This window comes from Pelophylax lessonae, assembly GCF_965119305.1.
Source record: "Pelophylax lessonae genome assembly, chromosome: 1".
NCBI lineage: Eukaryota > Metazoa > Chordata > Amphibia > Anura > Ranidae > Pelophylax > Pelophylax lessonae.
This window is the reverse complement of record NC_138768.1, coordinates 434997250-435014812: the sequence shown is the minus strand read 5'-3', so window position 1 is coordinate 435014812 and position 17563 is coordinate 434997250. Positions and strand designations below refer to the sequence as shown.

The window sequence follows — 17563 nt, the reverse complement described above, 5'->3', positions numbered from 1 at the left end:
GCTGCCATGACAATATAAAATTCCCCCAGAAAGGACAGAAAGCACAAAAGACATGAATCAAAATCAACCATAACAGTCCCAGAAATTAGGGAGGGTGGGTGGGAAGCTTCTTCTTCCTTCGTCCGTTGAACTTCCACTGACCTCCAATCTGAGGGGCCACCCCTCCTAACTGTACCTCAACCCCTCCCAAACCTGATACACCAATCCCTGAATACCCCCCAACTCAAAACAATTTAATTTAACTCACACCTGCCCTGTCTCCCCTCTTCACATGGTCATGTCTGCCCTGCGCTATTTTTTTTTTTTTTTTTTTCTCGCTTCGGGCCTTGCTTGACCAATGTAGAATAGATGTCACCCCCAAACTCTTAGGCTGCTTAAAGCCAAAGGCTCCACCCCCATGCCATAAACCTTTCCCTTTACCTAAATAATTGAGACCACACCGTGCTTGGAGTTAATTGGCCACAGCAGCCATTTTATTAACCCTTTTACCTTAAAATTAACATAAGGAGAAAAAACATTCCTTACAAACATAAAACAATCAGTCATTAGGCCTGTTGGTCTTTGAGGCTCCTCCAAATAATTCCAAATCCTGCACTGCGGGACCTGTGCCCTGATAGGCCTCCAGCCGCGTCACCGGCTCGGAGACAAACCACTCCCCGCAGTGCCACCATTTTGAATTCCATTTAAACTGACATTAAATGGAATGCACCATAGGGACCCATACCAACGATGAGTCCCAACCATACCCTTATCCTAAACTGTTCACCTCCCCCGCCAGCAAAGACCAACAAAACGCCACCAGCACCCAAGGGTGACACCTTACCCTTGCGTGCCCCTCCAAACCCTCAAGGCTCGCTGGATCCCATCCTGTAATCCCAGGGCCCATAAATCTATACCCACCGCATTGAGGTGGACTCCATCATCCCGCAGATACCGCCATGTGTCCACTTCCAACTCCAGGTGGCGAACCACCAACCCCCCATTCCGACACACAAAGCGCCCCACTTCCTTGTTCAACTTAATCCGAGCCTTATTAAGGCGCGCGACCGACCTGGCCATGCGCCAGGACGTGCGGGCCACCATATCCGACCAAACTACAAGCAGCGCCGGAAAAGCCGTGCGCAGCCGAAGGAAATCCAACTTTATGTCCCTGATCAAGGCCCGCGCGGACCTGGCCCCCAAATCGTTGCCCCCGGCATGCAGCACCAAAACATCTGGCTGCCTGTCCAACCGGGCGAAACGATGCACTTCGGGAAGGACCCTGCCCCAAGTAAGCCCCGGCACCCCCAGCCACCTGACACAAGCCTCGTGCCGAGAAAAACCAAGTTGTCTACCATTAGGACGCACCTCCGCTCTCCGGGCCCCCCAGAAAACATACGAGTGTCCCACGATCCAAACAAGGCAGGGTTCCAAACCTACAAGAAAAGGGGACAAAAGGAAAAGAAAACCAACCAACAATCAGACAACCAGCCGGGCCCACACCCCCCCAACGACAAAACCACCCCCCGTACATACCCTACACCAACAGCTGTGGACGAACGTACAACAAGAACCTCCTAGACTCCCAGCGCCCAATGCGTTTGACCGCATCGTCGTTCAATCCCCAGCGTGCAGCCTCAGTGGCCGCCCCGATCCGAAAGGAATGAGATGCAAACCTACTGGCATCCAAACCCAAAGAGCCCACACACCTTCTGAACACCGATACAAATTGAAAACGAGATAACGACGACCCGTCCGCATGCATTAAAAATGAACCGGGCCGCGAAGGGCGGATTGCCCAGTAATCCCGAACCGCCCCTACCGGGCACAGCGGTGAAGACGGCACCGCGAACAACCGGACACGGACCCCCTTGCCACTCTGGTCCGTTTTGGACCGTCGAAGGAGGATAGTAACCCCCTCCCGACCGACAGAGACATCCTGACCCAATAGGCCCCCCTGCACCGTCCGGGAGGAGCTGACCAATTCCCCAATCCGGAAAGCCCCGAAAAAAGCGAGAGAAAAGGCCGCCTTAAACAACACCACCTCGTAACTCGAGGCGCAGTGCTCCCCCAATTGCCGGCAGACGTCCTGCAAAAGAGCGAAGGACACCGGGCGCCTAGTGTCCCTCCTCCGATAAGCCCTGGAATAGCCCCGTAACGCTTGTCTCACCACGAAGTCCTTCGTGTAATCCTGACAACCCAGAAATTTAAACAGAAAGGCCAAGCCGGACAACTTGCGAGCCACAGCGGAAGCCGACGCGCCCCTCTCAAAATGATCAGAGACAAAAGAAAGTAACACCCACCTGACCTCCGGACCCAGAGGATCCACCGATGCCACCCGCAACACCTCCAGCCACTCCCACCATACCTTGCAATAAGCCGACCACGTGGACTCGCTCACCGACTTCCTGATCCATCCAGCGAGGACCCCAAGGCAATCCCCCATAGCCACTCCGGACACGGGACTCCGCGTTGCTCCGCTGCCGGTGCCAACTCCCGGAACCTGTCCCACTGAAAACGAGACAGCGCGTCAGCAATATCATTCTTAACCCCCGGAATGTGCACAGCGTACAGGAAAACATTCAACCGTGGACACCGCAACACCAAATACCTGAGGAGGCGCACCACCGGCTGAGACGAAGCCGACGCGCGGTTGATCACCTGAACCACCCCGAGATTGTCGCAATGGAGGCGAACCTTCAGGTTCCTGAACTCCGCCCCCCAAATCTCCAGGGCCACCACCACCGGGAACAGTTCCAGCAACACCAAGTTGCTGACCAGCCCCGCTACCTGCCATGCCCCCGGCCAAGGGGCGGCGCTCCACGCCCCCCGGTGAAAAGCCCCGTACCCCGCCGAACCAGCAGCATCGGTAAACAGTTCCAAATCAAAGTTGCTGATCGGCCCGGCCATCCACAAGGATCTACCATTGTATGTGGCCAAAAAACCGTGCCACAGACGCAAGTCATCCCTGTGTTCCCTGTTGAGCCTGACGAAGTGAGTGGGCAACTTCACCCCCGAAGTCGCCGCCGACAGCCGTCGGCAGAAAACCCGGCCCATGGGCATAATGCGGCAGGCAAAATTCAATTTACCCAGCAACGACTGCAAGCTGCGCAACTGAATCTTGCGCAAACCCAGCACCCCTTCAATTTCAGCTCTCAAAGCCCCCAATTTATCCTCCGGTAGGCGACACTCCATGGCCTCCGAATCCACGACAATGCCCAGGAAGCTGAGCACCGTGGTCGGGCCTTCCGTCTTGTCGGGGGCCAACGGAATGCCGAAGCTCCCGGCCACATGCTGCAACGTGGCAAGCAGGATCGCGCACCCGTTGGAAGAGGGCGGGCCCACACACAGAAAGTCGTCCAAATAGTGGATCACCGAATTCACACCGGAAACCTCCCGAACCACCCACTCCACAAAGGAACTGAAGGTCTCAAACAGCGCGCACGATATGGAGCAGCCCATAGGAAGGCAGCGATCCACATAATACGCCCCTTGCCACCGGCAGCCCAGCAATCGAAAACTGTCCGGGTGAACCGGGAGCAACCTGAACGCCGCCTCAATGTCCGATTTGGCCATCAAGGCCCCCCGCCCATAATGTCGCACCCAGGCCACCGCGGCGTCAAAGGAAATGTAAGACACCGTACAGGCATCCGGGTCGATGGCGTCATTCACAGACCCACCCTTTGGGAAGGAGAGGTGGTGAATGAGGCGAAATTTGTTGGGTTCTTTCTTGGGAACCACCCCCAACGGCGAAACCCCCAAGTCACGCACCGGCACCTCCGAGAACGGGCCCGCCATGCGACCGAGAGCCACTTCCTTGTGCAACTTATCCGACACCACCAAAGGGTGGCGCAATGCCGAACGCAAATTCCTCGCCACCGGCGGCACCGAGGCCAAAGAGCAAGGGATACGAAAACCCACCGCAAAACCCTCCCCCAGAAGTCGGGCAGCCGCCCTATCGGGGTACCTATCTAGAAAAGGCCGCAGCCTTTCCACCCTCACCGGCGTCGTCCCCTTTGTGCGAAGGCTCTCCGGACCGCCCTTTTCCGGACTTAAAACACCGAGCCAAGGAATGGGAACCTCCGCAACCGGAGCATTCATGTTTGAAGCGACATGTGCCACCGAACTTACAGGAACCCTCATTAAATTGCCAGCAGAAACCCCTCCTCTTTGCGGCCGGCTGTCCCGGGGTCGCAGAACCACCGGCCCCCCCTGGAAAAAAACTGATTCGGAGCCTTCGCAGACGACATGAGCCGCATCCACAGGCTGATGTCCTTGTGGTCCCACCGCAAGGAGGGCCTAACCGCCTTCCGCTGCCGGAACTGTTCGTCGTACCGCAGCCAGGCCGACCCCCCGTAAACCCGATAGGCTTCCCCTACAGCGTCCATGTAGCAGAACAGGGCCGAGCAGTTTTCCGGCGCCTTTTCCCCTATGACGCCCGCCAGAATGGCAAAGGCCTGCAGCCAATTGGCGAAGGTCCGAGGGATAAGCCGATAGCGTCGCGCCTCCTCGTCCTCCTTCTTGCGCTCCTCCGGTTTAACCCTGTCCAGGTGAAACTTCTCGAGGGGCAACAGCGTGAAGATTTCCACGTACTCACCCTTCCAGATCTTCTCCCGGACTTCCTGCTTCAAATGTGCCCCCAATGGGCCCTCAAAACAAACATATACCTCACCTTTCGCTGAATCGTCCAGGCGAACAGCGTCCGCCTTCCCCTCCTTCGCCGTCCCGGTCTTGTCCCCCGCCGCCCCGGCCGTCACCGCCACCACTGCCGGCGCACCAACAACCTGGGGAGGGGCCCCAGCCCCCCCCGCAACTAGCCCCGTGGAAGACGGCCCCGCCAGCCCCGGGGCCCCCCCCGGCTCCGTGTCCGAGCCCCCCGCCGGAGGCACCCAAGCCGCCGCTGGAGACAAGCGGCCCCCGTCCCCCGGGGGCAAACGCCCCAAGAGGTCCCGTAGACCCAGGAGGAAGCCCCTCAAACCCCCATCATCACCCCCTTCCGGGGTCCCCGCCCCCACTGGCCGGGACACCCCCACCCCCCGAGCTCCAGCACTCCCACCCCCCACATCAAACAAGCCCCGCAAATCAGACAAAGCCAGAGAAGGAATTGTGACCTCACCTGTCTGCCCAGGGGGGGCGCCCCCAGCCGCCGATCCAGCCTCCCTCGTCGCCGACCGACCACCGACATCCTCTTCCACATCCGATCCGGACACCTCGCCTCCCGAACGATCGTCCCCGGGCACCGCCGACATCCGTCCACCAGGTGTCGCACTCCCGCCATCTGCAGAGCCGAGCGACAGGCGTCCACGCCCCCGTACTCCAGCTCCGCCCGACGGAGACCTCTGTGAACCAGCCGAACTTCCGATGACCCGGCCACGTGACTTGCCCCGCCGCGTCATCTCTCTGCGCCCAGCCAAGGCCGACTCCGAGTCCCGCCGATCACTGCTGCCACCGGCCGCCATGAAGCCGCTCCCACGCCGAGGCACCCCTCCGACCGGAGCATCGCCAGTAGGGGAGCCCGCCAGTCCAGTAGCACCCCGGCGAGAGGGACGGGGAGAGACCGAAGGCCGCCTCCCCCCACTACCCCCAGAGCTCCGTCCATGCAGAGGATTCCTCCCAGAGGCGCGCACGGCCGCAGCAGGAGTACGCTTAGCCGGCGGCCCTGAAGGGTCCCTGTCGGGGCTCCTAGGATGACGCTGAGCTCGAGGGGAAGGGTCCGGTGAAAAACGCTCCGGCGGCCGTGACCGCCGAGCCCGCGGGACCGCAAGCCCCTCCGAATCCTGTGCAGAGTCCTGAACCCCCATCAACGTGGAGACCTGGGACCGGAGCCACTCAGTCCCCTTCACCGCGGCAGCGGCCTTAATTTGCTCCAGCAAAACGTCCAAATCCGCCATCACAGACCAGGGAAGCTGAGGCGAGATACTCTGCAGGGAAAAAGGTGGGTGACCAAGCTTCTTCTTCCTTCGTCCGTTGAACTTCCACTGACCTCCAATCTGAGGGGCCACCCCTCCTAACTGTACCTCAACCCCTCCCAAACCTGATACACCAATCCCTGAATACCCCCCAACTCAAAACAATTTAATTTAACTCACACCTGCCCTGTCTCCCCTCTTCACATGGTCATGTCTGCCCTGCGCTATTTTTTTTTTTTTTTTTTTCTCGCTTCGGGCCTTGCTTTGGTCTTGGTTATACTAAATATAAGATATGCAAGATCTAATCTATATACAGATTTGGGAGAGACAAGTGATGCCCAAATCTATTTATCTCAGAAACATTGTTCTCCGACTATGAAGTTTAACATTATAGTATGAAAAATTCTGAAATTCTGACATCTTGACATGGTCTACAATGCTGTTGCCAAAAGCATTAGCCAATGTACTGTTATTAGTCTTTTTGCTGTTATTAAGCTAAAAGTATTATTTTGTTTAGCCTGGCCATTAATTTTTTGTTTTATGGATCGGGATGATCGAACTTTTGAAAAGTTCGGTTCGACCAGAACACCCGAAAAGTTTGGGTCCGGATTCCAGAACCCCATTGAAATCAATGGGACCCAAACTTCGGTAATCAAAAAACACCATTTTGAAGCCCTAAAACCCAATAAATGCCCCTAAAAAGTGCCTAGGGTTCTGGGTCAAGCCCCAGGGACTATTAATCACACAAAAAAAGTTCTTAAAAATTGTCATTTTTGATAGAGAGACAATTATTGAAAAAATTATTGAAAAAAAAATGAGATTTCTTTGGATTTAGTGTCTGGAGGGGGGGGGACTACCTGTGAAGTTTCAGCTCTGTAGCATGTCCAGAACCAGAAAGAAAAAGATTGTTTGTCTTAGAATTGCAGTAGAGCAGGGATATGGCTCCATTATTTTCACACCTGGCCGTTTTTGTTGCAGGCGTTTATTGGGCTTTTTTGTGGACGTCTTTGGAGGCAGAAGTTCAGATGTCATGCCTGCCTCCAAAGATGCCAAAAAAATGCCCAAAAAAACGCCTGCAGCAACACACCTGGGTGTTTTTGTTGCAGGCGTTTTTTTGGGCATTTTTTTGGCATCTTTGGAGGCAGGCATGACATCTGAACTTCTGTATAGGGGTATATATACACACACACATATATGTATATATACACATGCACACATATAGGTGTGAAAGTAGCGGAGCCCTATGCCTGCAAATAATTTCATTAGCGCAGTCATAGGGTTCTGCTACTTTCACACCTATATGTGTGTATGTGTATATATACATATATGTGTGTGTGTATATATACCCCTATACAGAAGTTCAGATGTTATGCCTGCCTCCAAAGACGCCCAAAAAATGCCCAAAAAAACGCCTGCAACAAAAACGCCCAGGTGTGTTGTTGCAGGTGTTTTTTTGGGCATTTTTTGGGCGTCTTTGGAGGCAGGCATAACATCTGAACTTCTGTATAGGTGTATATATACACACACACATATATGTATATATACACATACACACATACAGGTGTGAAAGTAGCGGAGCCCTATTCCTGCAAATAATTTCATTAGCGCAGGCATAGGGTTCTGCTACTTTCACACCTATATGTGTGTATGTGTATATATACATATATATGTGTGTGTGTATATATACCACTATACAGAAGTTCAGATGTTATGCCTGCCTCCAAAGACGCCTAAAAAATGCCCCAATAAATGCCTGCAACAAAAAGGGCCAGGTGGGTGGAAGAGATTCCGCGCTTATGGACAGAGAAAAAGGGCTGCGCCCGACCTCAAAATATAGTCCAAGGACTATATCAATAAATGTGGGATGGGTGAGATGAGATGGCGCTGCCTAGTTATATATAAGTGGTGTGAGAAGAAGGGGTGGTAGGTCAGACAAACCAGTGCACCCCTCCAATATCTCCCGCACTCACCAGAAGTATGTACCCCTACAGGGGTAATGAGCCTTGGTATAAAATCCTCCTCTTATCCACCAACTTTGATGTATAGGACTCTTGGGGGGGGGGGGGGAGGTATCACATTCACCTGGGTAGCGGAGCCTCTCTTCCTCAAACGTTTGGTGGATTTTTTAAATTTTAAAAACTTTTTTAAATTTGTGAAACACCATCACTACCCTTTCACTGACATACAGTTTTCATTTATCAATTTATTTAAATATTTATTGCATATATCACTTTGAGCACAATTTTGGGTAGGGTGCTCCTTCAATTTGTTATATTTTTATATACACTCATGCCCTATACTGTGGACTGCACGCCATTATTCAAACTAGCACACTAGCACTTTAGGTTGTGACCATTAGATTAACTTCTTCTCACACCACTTGTATATAACTAGGCAGCGCCATCTCACCTCACCCATCCCACAAAAAAGGCCAGGTGTGAAATGAGCGGAGCCATATCCCTGCTCTACTGCAATTCTAAGACAAATGATCTTTTTTCTATGGCGGTCACCCTGACATGGAAGAGTTTGGTCACCCTGCCATAGCAGTCAGAGTCAGTTCACCCTACACTACACTACAGTCACCCTGACACTTAACAATTTCCCTACAGAAACTAGATTATTAAATCTAACTATAGTGGAAAATAGTACCCTAACTACACTAGATATCCCTTTCCTCACACTAATAATTGCTAAATGACACTTTTGAAGCCGGAGTAACAGAACTGCTTCCACTCTCTTCCACAGCCCCTGTATTACAGTGCTAGAGATTTGGCGGGGCTATGTTATATACTGGGGGGCGTATTCACTACTGATTGGCCTCTGGACCCCCTAGTCACTCCAATCACATTCCTAGCATCCTCCTGTCCCCTCAATTGGCTTTTACTGATGGTTCTGGTCCAATCAAGGGCTTTTAAAGCCCAGTTCCTGTCCCATTGCATTTTGGTCGGTTCTGGTTGCCGAATTCCGAACTTTTTCCGCAAAAAGTTTGGAATTCGGTCGAATTTCGGTCAATGTTCGGGTCGAACCAATGGTCGACCTGAACCGTTCGATCATCCCTAATCACTGCAGCTTTTTCTGTTGCCTGCAGTCAAAGCTTAACACTAGGTATGATTTTTTTTTTTTTTTGCATAGCTACATTGATACAGCTAGGGGTCGCTCACTTGACAAAGTTGCCATTAACAGAACGCTTTGCATATTTTCCAATTAATGTAAGGTGTTTTTTGATTGGACAAGGCAGAGACGCAGGGCAGTGACATCATGATCTCCACCTTGTCCAATCAAAGAACACCTTGTATTCAGTGAAAAAATATAAGTTGTTCTGTAAATGATGGCCATGTTGCGCAAGCAATCACCTGCATTCTTTATGTAGGCACAGGACCTGGAAAACTGCGGTGATCACTGTAGTAGCGCTGACTGCTGCAGTGATTCTCCACTTCCACAGCGATCCCACAGGTATAGCAGACTGTATGTATACTTACATTGGACCAGGCTGGATCAATGCAACTATGCTACAAAAACCATACCTGGGAGGCAGCTTTATTTAGTGAAATACTTCTTTCTAGTTTTACTTCCCCAATAGAGCTACCTATAAATCTTTAAAGGTTCTGGTTTAAATTTGCAAGGCACGAATCAGATTTTTACATAAATTCTCATGAGTTAGACATTCTTCAGGAAATCACCAGTGGTAAATGATACTTACATATAGGACCGTGCTCTATCACACTAGAACAAATTATGGTCTTATCAGATCTGACTGGACCTTTGTTGACATATCTAACAAGAAAAGACAAGACGTCAAAAGTCAGATAAGAAAGAGTCGCAAAACCGTAAGTGTCAGAATACAAGTCAAATTGAGAAGACAAACCAAGTAAATAACCTAATTGTCAGAATGTTTATACTGCTCTGAATATAACAGTGTCTCCATTTATGTAAATAAGCAAAGATCTGTAAGGTAGGAGAATCTCAACTTATTTCCACAAATCAATATGTAGCAAATTCTTTTTAATCGATTCATTTCTTTTTAAAAGCATATACCAATCTTAGTGAAAACAGTCTACAGTAGGGAATATATAAGAATATTTATTCACAAGACATGTATTCACAATAAATGATCAGACTTGAGATGACACAAAGTGATAACTTTACATAAAATACAAACTTAAAACGATAAATGCAATGTGATATTTAACTCAATAATGAAAGTTAAAATAAAACAAGATTACGTTTTTCCCCAGATGTAGTAGCATGAACCATAAATAAGTGTACTATATAATCAGACCACAATTGTCTGCAAATTGCGCAGCCGACAGTCACTCCACTGCAGATGGAGCGAGAATAGGCCATGCAAAATGTGAGACTAATACGCCAATATGCGCTAAATCTGATATTTATAAAAACGTATAAAAACAAAAATCAATTTTTAAAGAAAAATCGACATGGTTTATACGACTGGGGCTGTAATCTCGTTACCCTCTTGCATGAAATGTAAAACATTTAAGGAAGTACATAAACAATACTGAATAATGAACAAATAAACAACAAGGTATATTTACCACATTTAAAATGGCTGCTAGCTTAAAATGGTTGTTACCAGAGTCCTTAAGATGGCTGCCTTCCCAAAATGGTAGCCAGTTAGGGAGGAGTTTCGTTTGGCGTCCTTCAAAGTTTCAAAGACATGATGAAGCAAAATGGAGTATGTATAGATGAGTATATGTATGGATGTGAGTAGCGTGTATGTTGTAAGTGTAATGAGTGTTGTCAGTAATGTGTAATGTGTCTCTCACATCTGGGTTCTCCTTTTTATATTGTATTGAACAAAAGGGCTGTAAAATTACCATAGGTCGAACCCAGAAGGAGTAACTTTATCCCCATTGATTGGGCTAACTTATCCATTAACCGGTGAGGTCATTGGGTGACATGTCATGGTTGACAAATATTGGATATTTAAAACTATATGATTTCTCCATTTAAGAATATCATAAAAACAACATAATAATCTATCCATACTCTTATCTATTACATTTCCATTTAATATCTCCATCATGCATCTAGGTAAGGAATGAATCTGGTAACACCATAATATATTATTAATATATATATCTATATATATTGGAAATGACTGTCTAAACCAAAGACTTCACTTAGCATCAGTCACCAAAGATGGCAGTATTGTGTTGCTCTTAGATTCAGTATATAGCAATATAACAAATACACTTTGAACCTTATATTGACAAAGAGCCTATAATCCCAGACCTTCTAGACTAGACATCAGACGTCAGAAAAGTTTTATGGCAAATTTACCACTTACAAAAGTTTACTCACTAAACATGAGATCATGAGTCATCAATATCAGTTAAAGCTAGAATTTAGCAAGAATGAAACAACTATAATATATAACGTTTTCCTACATATCTATGTATGTTATTCATATATATATTTAATTGTTAATATTCTTTTACAAATAGGATTATAATGTATCTGTAAATCTTATTTTTAAATGGGTCTAAACATAGAAAATACTGACTAGTGTTCTATGGACACACACACAGATAAGATTACCTTGGTATAGCGTGAGGTAGACTTTATCTAAAGAAAGTCAACAGGCTATCTATTTATTTACTGCTTAATATTTCTATATAAAACAAAATATGACATATTTACATTTTTCTTTTATTTAATCTCCTCCCTGACATAATATGTAGCAAGAAGCATCTTTGGGCAACAAAGTCCAAAGAAGTTGAAGTACTACACTCTGTGGGAGAGTCAATGATAGGACTTCCGAGCCATTACACCTTTGGGTATAAGTACCGCACTTTTTTAATTCAGGGTGGCGGTGTCTCTTGTGGCCAGCTGCACACAGGGATATATGTAGACTGCAGGTTACCTTGATTGGAAATCACGAGTGTCTTCAAGCTCAACTTGGTTTTTCTGTTATATCACCCATTGGTAACTCGCATTTATTTGATAGTTCTTTGGACTTTTTCAATTACCTAGCATGTTTAATTACTATTACTAGCACGACTCTGTTTTTACACATAATCCAACTTAGAGCTGCACGATTCTGGATAAAATGAGAATCGTGACTTTTTTGCTTAAAATTAAGATCACGATTCTTGGTGTAACATTATACAAAAAAATTGGTTAACTTTACTGTTCAGTTTTTTTTATTTATTGAAGTGTATTTTTTCCCCAAAAATTGCGTTTGAAAGACCACTTCCCAAATACAGTATGACCTAAAATATTGCAAAGACCATCATTTTATTATCTAGGGTCTCTGCTAAAAAATGTATGTATGAGGTTTGGGGGTTCTAAGTAATTTTCTATCAAAAAATACTGATTTAACTTGTAAGCAACAAGTGTCAGAAAAAGGATTAGTCTTTAAGTGGTTAAGGTGATTGTAAAGTCTCGTTTTTTTTTTTTTTTAAAATAACAAACATGTTATATTTACCTCCACTGTGCAGTTGGTTCTACACAGAGTCGCCCGGATCCTGATATTCTCTGGTCCCTCTTTGGTACTCCTGGCCCCTCCCTCCATTTTAATGCCCCCACAGCAAGCAGCTTGGAATTTATGTGTATGATTATGTTTCAACTTCATTTATCTAGCATGTTTAATTACTACGTTCTGGTTGGATCACTGAAGAGACCTGAACGAAAGTTCAGCCCCCCTCTTTCCCCCACAGCCTTCTGAGACACATCACAGGTCACAGAAGACTGTGGGACCATTCACAAAGAGCAGCACGGCTTGCGCATGCGCCATGGGAAACCAGCTGTCAAACTGCAAGGCTTCACTGCCGGTTTCCATTAGTTAGGATGCTGGTGCCTGAACATGAAGTCCATTGTTGAATCATCTCAGATGAGGAAAGCACTAGATTCCTAGGCAGGTAAGTGTCCTTATATTAAAAGTCAGCAGCGACAGTATTTTTGCGGCTGACTTTAAATTTTTTTTGGGGGGGGGAGACTGGAGCTCCTATTTAACCAGTAATAATGACTGCAACTAGCATACAATGTTAACCATAAGTGTATACTGATGATGCACACTAGTATGGAAGTAATACAAGCTCTATATAATAATAGTATTTACAAGGTGTGACAATTTAATTCCCAGAATGTACTGTAAAAACAAGTATCAAAACACCTCTGAATTCTTCAAAAGATTAAAATTTAAAAATTATGTTCTTTCTGATATTCTGTCAAGATTTGAGGCACCATCTTTGCAGAAATCTTTCCCATTCCCATATCCTCCATTAGAACAGTACCAAAAAGTTGCAGTGCTTGAAAGAAATTATAAATGAATAAAAAAATTATAAACTTTGGGATATGAAAGTCCAATAATTCAAAAACAGTCCACAAATGTGTTCACAATTGTTGAATATTATAACTTCTTCATTTAAAGACCAGGAAAAGTGGCAACACACCAAAAACACGTGTTTTCTCAATCAAGAGAACAGCAAGCACACATTATACAGTTGAGTAAAGGTGTAGTCATCAACAACCGCTCTCTAGTGGTGTTACCCCCTTTGAGCCACGTGATGTTGCATCAAACAATAACAAATGATAACATGAAAACAAAATTCTCTTAGGGTCCTTTCACACAGAGCGGACCGTTTTTTGATCCGCTCCGGCACTTTTTTTCTTTTTTATGGAAACGGATGACACTTGTGTCATCCAGTCCGTATGTCTGTTTATCATCCCATCCGTTAGCGGATGATAAATGCTTATAATGCATGTCAATGGGATTGCGGATGTCAGCAGATGGTCACTGTGTAAATAGTGAAAATAGACACCAGTGATAAAAGAAATAAAACTACACCCGTGATCTGGATTGCCTTCCCCACATGCAATGCGCACTCACTAAACAAAATGTGGTGCCATACAGTATTCAGATAACACACATTGCAGGGATGGATGAATGAAAGCTTGAAGAAAGGTCACTTTTTTGTCTGGTAGAAATCTTTACCTCAAAGTTCCTCAGGGGACACTGTGCCGCTCATTCCACCAAATTATACCACCATACAACAGAAATAAGGTATCATAGGGTAGTACTTTTATTTAACTAAATGCGGCAGCTAAAAACAGTACACTTACAGTATTAAGAACCAGCTAGTTTTGTGATAAAATTGCAGCTCATGCACTCACATCAAAAAACGGCGCCACCATGATAATCTGCGTGACGGTGTTATGCCATGTGGACAGCTTCACCCAACACATTTTCCAGCCAATGTGCATCCTCAGAGCATCTGCTTTAGGGCTGTCCGCAAGTGGTTATTTTACTTAGCAACTAAAAAGTTTACAGTCTAAATTTAAAGAAAACACTAAAAAAGACTATGGGCTTTAAGAAGAGTGTTCAAGAGGATATATACTAAGCAGTCTCCAGCAGTGGAAGCTCTGCACAAGACACAGCCAACAACGGCTAAGAAATGAATGTTAAGTGACTTTTACTTTAAGGTAAAAAAAACCTTCTGTGACCAGTCCCCCCCCCCCCACTTTGAAGGGGCAAAATTCAGTGTGTACACTATATTAGATAATATGACTAGTCATAGTGTTCATATTATACCACTATTTGTGACCATTTAAAAGAGAAGTATGGGAATTTTTTTAAATCATACTCACCTAGGTGGATGCTGCATCTGTCCCCTACCAGCTCTATGGCTGTGAACCGAGCAATCAAACACCGCCGAATGCTCAGTTCCCAGTACTCCCTGAGCAGAGAGCTGGTGACTGTCAGGCTGAGCTGGGTCCCGGTCCAGGCATGTGGACAGCTCCCAACCATATGGTCGTGATCTTGACCGTCTCTGTGACGTCAGTTGACAGCGGGTTTCACCCCGCTGTCTACTGAAAACAGGTCACAGGAGTGCAAAATGATCTGCACTCCTGTTATCGAGAGGAGAAGTACAGCCAAATGAGTCAAATGAGGCTGTTTTTCTCCTTTAAGCAGTCCTAGTGGACGAGTGGTGGATACTTCACCCTACCAAAGAGACTACAGTTTTTATTCCTCTTCTCATGGCCCTTTTAGCATGGCTTTTAAAGCAGGCTTGACTATATCTTTGTTTTACTATCCCTACTGGAATATCATCAAGCTTCCTCAATAGGTCTTAGACTATGGTCAGACCACTCCCCCATCCATCTGTCCCTAGAAAGGCTCCCTGCCTTGCCCGACTGCCATACTTGGCAACTGAATGACAAAATTCTTTTTTATTTGCTCTGCATAAAGGCCATCTCTCAGGCAATCAGGGACTTTTCTGAATCTGAAGCTTTTAAATCAGAGAAAAGATCCAATCACTTACCTTTCCGAAACCCCCCTTTCCAAAAATGTGATGGAATCTGAAGCAATCCAAAGTCATTGGGGCGGTCTTTCCTGTGCTGGGGGACCGATGCTCACATTTTGGTGCAGTCTTAAAGTGAACGTAGTGTTCTGGTGGAGCCTCAATGTAAATGTTACATTTTGGTGAAGTTTCAAAGTGAACGTGACATTCTGGTGCAATTTCAATAGGAATATCACTTTTTGGTGGAGTCTCAATGTGAATGTCACATTCCGGTGCAGTCTCAATGTGAATGTCACATTAAGGTGCGGTCTCAATGTGAATGTCACATTCCAGGGAGTCTCAATGTGAACGTCACATTTCAGTGGCGTCCCCATTTGAATGCCAGTTTTTGACAACCTCTCAATTTGAATGTCATATTCAGTGAAGACTCAATGAGAATGTCACATTCTGCTGGAGTCTCAATGTGAACATCACTTTTTTGCGAACTTTTATTGTGAATGTCACATTCCAGTGGAGTCTCAATTTGAATGTCACATTATGGTGGGGGTCTCAGAGTGAACATCACTTTTTGGTGAAGTCCCAATGTGAACATCACATTCTGGTTGAATCTCAATGTAAACTTCACTTTTTGGGGAGGGTCTCAATGTGAATGTCAAATTCTAATGCAGTCTCAATGTGAACGTCACTTTCTAGTGAAGTTTCAATGTGAACGAATTATTAATGTGAAGGTAGTGCGCTATTCTGAATATAATGAAAGATGAGAAAAAAATAAAAGTGCTAATCAATTTGCAAAAGCATATTCAAACTCACACAGCTAATAAAAATATATAAGCAAATACAGTATCTCACAAAAGTGAGTACATCCTCACATTTTAGTAAATATTTTATTATATCTTTTCATGTGACAACACTGAAGAAATTACAATTTGCTACAATGTAAAGTAATGAGTGTACAGCTTGTATAACAGTGTAAATTGGCTGTCCTCTCAAAATAACTCAACACACCCATTCATTTCTAAACTTCTGGCAACAAAAGTGAGTACACCCCTAAGTCAAAATGTTAAAATTGGGCCCAATTAGCCATTATCCCTCCCCGATGTCATGTGACTCATTAGTGTTACAAGGTCTCAGGTGTGGATGGGGAGTAGGTGTGTTAAAGTTGGTGTTATCGCTCTCACTCTCTCATACTTGTCACTGGAAGTTCAACATGGCACCTCATGGCAAAGAACTCTCTGAGGATATGAAAAAAGAATTGTTGCTCTACATAAAAATGGCCTAGGCTATAAAAAGATTGCCAAGACTCTGAAACTAAGCTGCAGCACGGTGGAAAAGACCATACAGGGGTTTAACAGGACAGGTTCCACTCAGAACAGGCCTCGTTATGGTCGACTAAACAGGTTGAGTGCACGTGCTCAGCGTCATATCCAGAGGTTGTTTTTGGCAAATAGATGTATGACTGCTGCCAGCATTGCTGAAGAGGTTGAAGGGGTGGGGGGGGTCAGCCTGTCAGTGCTCAGACCATACGCCGCACACTGCATCAGATTTGATCTGCATGGCTCATCCCAGAAGGAAGCCTCTTCTAAAGGTGATGCACAAGAAAGCCTGCAAACAGTTTGCTGAGGAAAAGCAGGCTAAGGACAAGGATTACTGGAACCATGTCCTGTGGTCTGATGAGACCAAGATAAACTTTTTTGGTTCAGATGATGTCAATCGTGTGTGGCGGCAACCAGATGAGGAGTACAAAGACAAGTGTGTCTTGCCTACAGTCAAGCATGGGGGTGAGAGTGTCATGGTCACTGGGGAGGGAATCACGAATACCAACATGTACTGTGACATACTGAAGCAGATCATGATCCCCTCCCTTTGGAGACTGGGCCACAGGGCAGTATTTCAACATGATAAGAATCCCAAACACACCTCCAAGACGACCACTGCCTTGCTAAAGAAGCTGAGGGTAAAGGTGATGGATGGGCCAAGCACGTCTCCAGACCTAAACCCTATTGAGTATCTGTGGGGCATCCTCAAACAGAAGGTGGAGGAGCGCAAGGTCTCTAACATTCACCAGCTCCGTGATGTCGTCATGGAGGAGTTGAAGAGGACTCCAGTGGCAACCTGTGAAGCTCTGGTAAACTCCATGCCCAAGAGGGTTAAGGCAGTGCTGGAAAATAATGTTGGCCACACAAAATATTGACATTTGGGGCCCAATTTGGACATTTCCACTTAGGGGTGTACTCACTTTTGTTGCCAGCAGTTTAGACATTAATGGCTGTGTGCTGAGTTATTTTGAGGGGACAGCAAATTTACACTGTTATACAAGCTGTACTAATTATTATTTTACATTGTAGCAAAGTGTCATTTCTTCAGTGTTGTCACATAGAAAGATATCAAATATACAAGTGCAGCGCAATCAAG

The 17563-nt window shown here is 46.2% G+C and overlaps 1 protein-coding gene across 1 annotated transcript in view; it reads right to left on the bottom strand.

Moving 5' to 3' along the window:
• Positions 1 to 819: 819 nt before the first annotated feature.
• LOC309546734 (uncharacterized protein) overlaps positions 820 to 17563 on the bottom strand; it is a gene marked incomplete at both ends in the record, with an annotated part of 31594 nt that continues 14850 nt past the window's right edge. Inside the window, one exon of the mRNA XM_082246434.1 lies at positions 820 to 1415. Coding sequence (XP_082102560.1) covers positions 820 to 1415 — 596 coding nt within the window. The remainder of the gene's footprint in view (positions 1416 to 17563) is intronic.